At 28.3% G+C, this 4304-nt stretch overlaps 3 protein-coding genes across 3 annotated transcripts; all 3 read left to right on the forward strand.

Moving 5' to 3' along the window:
- Window positions 1-1398: 1398 nt before the first annotated feature.
- Window positions 1399-1832, forward strand: LOC111028204. Its single transcript, XM_022306751.1, has 2 exons — window positions 1399-1607; window positions 1703-1832. The coding sequence occupies exons 1-2, from the start codon at window positions 1554-1556 to the stop codon at window positions 1820-1822; spliced, it is 174 nt and encodes a 57-aa protein (XP_022162443.1). The 5' UTR covers window positions 1399-1553; the 3' UTR covers window positions 1823-1832.
- Window positions 1833-1876: 44 nt separating this feature from the next.
- LOC111028202 lies at window positions 1877-2243 on the forward strand (the record flags this gene model as incomplete). Its single annotated transcript, XM_022306749.1, has 1 exon — window positions 1877-2243. A coding segment is annotated over one exon (327 nt), but the record flags the coding sequence as incomplete, so codon positions are not given.
- Window positions 2244-2488: 245 nt separating this feature from the next.
- Window positions 2489-2915, forward strand: LOC111028203. Its single transcript, XM_022306750.1, has 2 exons — window positions 2489-2616; window positions 2691-2915. The coding sequence occupies exons 1-2, from the start codon at window positions 2489-2491 to the stop codon at window positions 2905-2907; spliced, it is 345 nt and encodes a 114-aa protein (XP_022162442.1). The 3' UTR covers window positions 2908-2915.
- The last annotated feature ends 1389 nt before the right edge of the window (window positions 2916-4304 follow it).

The raw sequence follows: 4304 nt of genomic DNA on the forward strand, positions 1-4304 counted from the left end.
CGTCATTACCTTAGATACCTACATGAATTTTATCTTACATGATAATCAGCGGAAACCTTAGTAATAATAATAAGCTATTTATTTTAATTTTATATTTTTCGTAGTCATTATACATCAGCAAACGTGCATCTTATATTAATAAAAATGATTAATTCGTAATATAATGATATTATTGTGTAACTTGTGCTTACAAGCACCAAAATTGTTAAAGTTTATTACATCGCGAAAGCTTTAACTAAAAAAACTTCGTTTTATCGAGAGGACCAAAATACATATAATTATTCGTTATACCTCGAGATTTTTAAGGGAATGAGTGAATGACAGTTTTACTAGTTATATCGATCCCCAAGCACCAACTGAAATTCACTTTTCTACTAGAAAAATTGATAAAAATAGGAAACTGAAGCATTTTTGGTGCCCCAAAATGTGCAGACGACAAAAAAAATTTAAAAAAATAACATCATTGTAAAATCAATACATTTATCGCTCCGCTCAGTAATTAACACGTTTTAAAAATAAAATAGTCATATTAATATTTTATAATGAGCGTTTAAAGTTGAAATTGTTGTTGGTCATATTGTAAAATCATATCGTGGTAAAAAAGTCCGAACTTTTTACCGTTAACTTTTTAACTACAGAATTTTTACTCAGACGTTTTGGTTGTCTACCGGTAAAATCATGTACTGTGTTGGTGGTGTGGGTAAAATGCCCGAGTTGTCATTAAAGATTTCAAATACAATATTAAATATAATATGATACTACTAAGTAATAAGTACTATATTATCATGTAAATCGTATATGAATATATTATGATGCAAGTTTATATAAGAATATTGGTCATACCATGATAAATAAAATAATAAAATAATTATAATAACATTATTGTAATAAAATAATTAATAATTGTTGAGCTGTAATAGTTAAACTGAAAGCTAATAAAAAAAAAAAAATAATAATTATAATATTATTATTGTAATAAAACAATTATTATAATTTATCACGGGTCATCCTGAGCAGATGAGATGGGCCATGGGAGCACGATCGCAGAATCGTAATTCGTAGGCCGTAGCGGCTGTGGCTGATCGGTGTAGGCGGCGGCGGCGGCGGCGGCGACGGACCAATGGGAAACGGAGAAATGCTTACGTCACAGTACAAGGCTGGGAGGAGGGTGGGTGCGCGATTAGTCTAAAAACCGGTAAATTGCTGACATACCTATTTAATTTATCATGGTATTTACTTAGTATTATATTCTAAGTATTTACTCAAAATTTACTTTGTTAAGAAAATTGTAAGAATTTTCTATGAATACGATACCATTGAAAATTCTAATGTTTCACTTAAGGAAGTATATACTAAGTTTGAATTAAGTACGATCTATGAATATGGCTATATATGTGTACCTAAAAGTTACTCAGTTATATTTTTTTTTAGATATTATAACATCGACTTTAAATAATGACGACGATGACGATGATGAATTGAATGTGTTTATTAGATTTGAGAGACAAGTTAGAAGTAAAATAAAAGACTTTACCGAATTAACTGTACCCAACATGACAGACAAGGACTTCAAAATTCATTTTCGTTTGACAAGAGAGAGTATTGAGGTTATACACATAACTAATGCCTATTTAATTTATTCATATTTTTATTTTATAAGTTATACTAGGTACCTATGTAATGTATTGTTGTTTTTTTTTAGATTTTAACATTCAATTTGGGTCCTCTATTGTTAAATTCAAAGTTCAAGTGCTCCATTGAAAAACAAATACTGGTATTTATATGGTATATGGCTAATTGTGAAACACATCGGTTAGTATAAATTAAAACATTTAAGAAGATTAAGTTAATGAAGTAAAAAGTTAAATTATTTATTTTTAGACAAATAGCAAATCGATTTAATCTATCTGATAGCACCAGTCATGGGGTTATTATAAATTGTTTGCAACAAATGAATATCCTTAATAGAGTTTTTATACAATGGCCAAGCGGTCAAAAGGCAATAGAAACTGTGGACAAATTCAATGCGTTAAGGCAAACTTCTTTTCCAAATGTTATTGGAGCTGTTGACGGATGTCATATTGCCATATTAGCGCCTTGGGAGAAGAGAAGTGTGATGCAAAAATTAGATAGAAATATGTTTTACAACCGTAAACAAGTTCCATCTGTATTGCTCCAGGTTTTTATAAGTTTTTATAAATAAAAAAAAATGCATTTACCATAATATTGCTTCTCAATCCAAATTTTCCCATTCATACCGACGTTATTCTGGATTCAAATTGTTATAAGACGTGCTGCTTGGGTGTGATATAGAATCTCTCTTATATATTAAAGTTAGCTTAATTACCCACCTATACTCATTATTATTGAGTTACATTTTTATTATTTATAATTTTCTATTTAACATAAAGTTTTATACTTGAAAAACATCATAAAACACATTTCTTAAATATTGGTTGATAGCTCATAATATAGAAAATACTGGAATATGGTGCCATATAAAGATAATGGTCACCTAACGCAAAATCAAAAAAACTTTAATAAGATTTTAAGCAGTTCACGTGTGGTTGTAGAACAAGCTTTTGGAAAACTTATAGGAAGATTTCAAAAATTAAAGTACATTAGTCATTAAGAAATTTGTTTTTTTTCTAGCATATCATTAATCTAAAGCATTTTATTAATTAATATAGACATATGGATGTATACCATAAATCATACTGTGGTAAGATTATAACCGCTGCATGTTGTCTACACAATATATGTATGACAACTGGAGATGACTTTGATGCCGAGCCATATGTGTCTGAAATTGCGATAGGAGGTGATTTACATGAAGATGGGACTAGAAGCGGAGTATTAAAGCGTAATGTAATTTGCAATGCATTACAACAAAAAGATAACGTTTAAGTATATATTTTGAATATTTTTACCAGAAATTGTAAATAAACAAAATTTCAAATAAACATATTATTGTTTTGACTTTATTACACACATATTATATAATATATATATAACATTTCAATTTCCTTTTGAATAGTTAAACTTTAAAATAAAACAAAATTGATTAAACAATTCAAATAATAAATAACAAATAACAAACATAAATCATTGACTTCATTATAAAAATATCACATTGTTTCCTTTAGTTGACTTAAACTTGGGTATAAAATAAAAATAAAATAAATAAAAAACTACAACTATTTCTTCAATCAATATTAAATATTTTTTTGAACATTTCCAACTTTTGCATTTCTATATCATTAGCTGTGTTCAATTTGTTAACAAGTTGCTTTTGAACTTCTAACATTTCATGTTCTCTTGTCTCCAATTTATCAAGTCTGAAAGATATCAATTTTTAGTTCAAAAAAATTTTAAATCAAATTAATATTTTATAACTCACCTTTTGTTCAATTCTATGCTTTGTGTATTATTTTGCTCTTTTTTCATTTTTTCATATTTTTCAAACCATGATGGTGTCTTGGCTTTAAATTCAGCATGATTAGGTGGCAACGTTTGCGATATTGTTGTTTGTGATGGTGTTGGTATTGTATGTGAAGGTGGATTTAGAGTAATACTTGATGTCATTGTCGTGGATGTAGAAGGCACACTGTAAGATGACTCGTTCAGTAGTTCTAAAAATATAAATCACAGTTTTGAAAACCATACGATCAATACAAAAAGTTAGACTTAGTTTATCTGTCGTAGGCATATCCACAACAATACAGGACCAGTGACTTATTAAAACATAATTTATTAATTACAAAAAAAACATTGGGAAATAAAGGTAAATTTCCACAAATAGTGTGTTTAAAATCTAATGACATACGAGTACTATAACAGTTTCAAGTACCTACAAATAATATTATTAATATTTCTAATTGATTTTGTAGTTGTACCTTAATTGTAACAACTAATAATTGGTATAATTCATAATACTAAAATGTATCACTAATGAAAAAAAGTGAGCCCCCAACTAGTAAAATTGCCTAGATTCAATAGTGTACACTGTACAGGAATACTCACATACTATAAAAAAATAAGTCAAAATAATAGGAGTTGTTATAAATTTACCTTTTGGAGGAGATATAGACTGTTTTTTTCCTAAAGGTATGATTGCTTCATCCATTAACTTATAATACTGCCATTTAATTGCATTGTTGCCTGATTTTTTTGATAAATCATAATATTTTCTGTGTTGAGTGCTTAGTCTACGCCATTTCTCATCACAAACTTTAGGCGAAAACGAATAGCCCTTTTCAGCCATTTCATTTGAAATTAGCTCCCAGAGTTGAGATTTTTTACCT

This window comes from Myzus persicae, unplaced genomic scaffold (genome assembly GCF_001856785.1).
Source record: "Myzus persicae strain clone G006 unplaced genomic scaffold, MPER_G0061.0, whole genome shotgun sequence".
NCBI lineage: Eukaryota > Metazoa > Arthropoda > Insecta > Hemiptera > Aphididae > Myzus > Myzus persicae.

Bases quoted from the DNA above. Each gene is read 5' to 3' on its own strand.
- LOC111028204 (XM_022306751.1), top strand. From the start codon at position 1,554: ATGACAGACAAGGACTTCAAAATTCATTTTCGTTTGACAAGAGAGAGT. The intron at 1,608-1,702 runs GTTATACACATA...GTTTTTTTTTAG, and splicing joins TGACAAGAGAGAGTATTGAG to ATTTTAACATTCAATTTGGG.
- LOC111028203 (XM_022306750.1), top strand. From the start codon at position 2,489: ATGGTGCCATATAAAGATAATGGTCACCTAACGCAAAATCAAAAAAAC. The intron at 2,617-2,690 runs GTACATTAGTCA...TAATTAATATAG, and splicing joins GGAAGATTTCAAAAATTAAA to ACATATGGATGTATACCATA.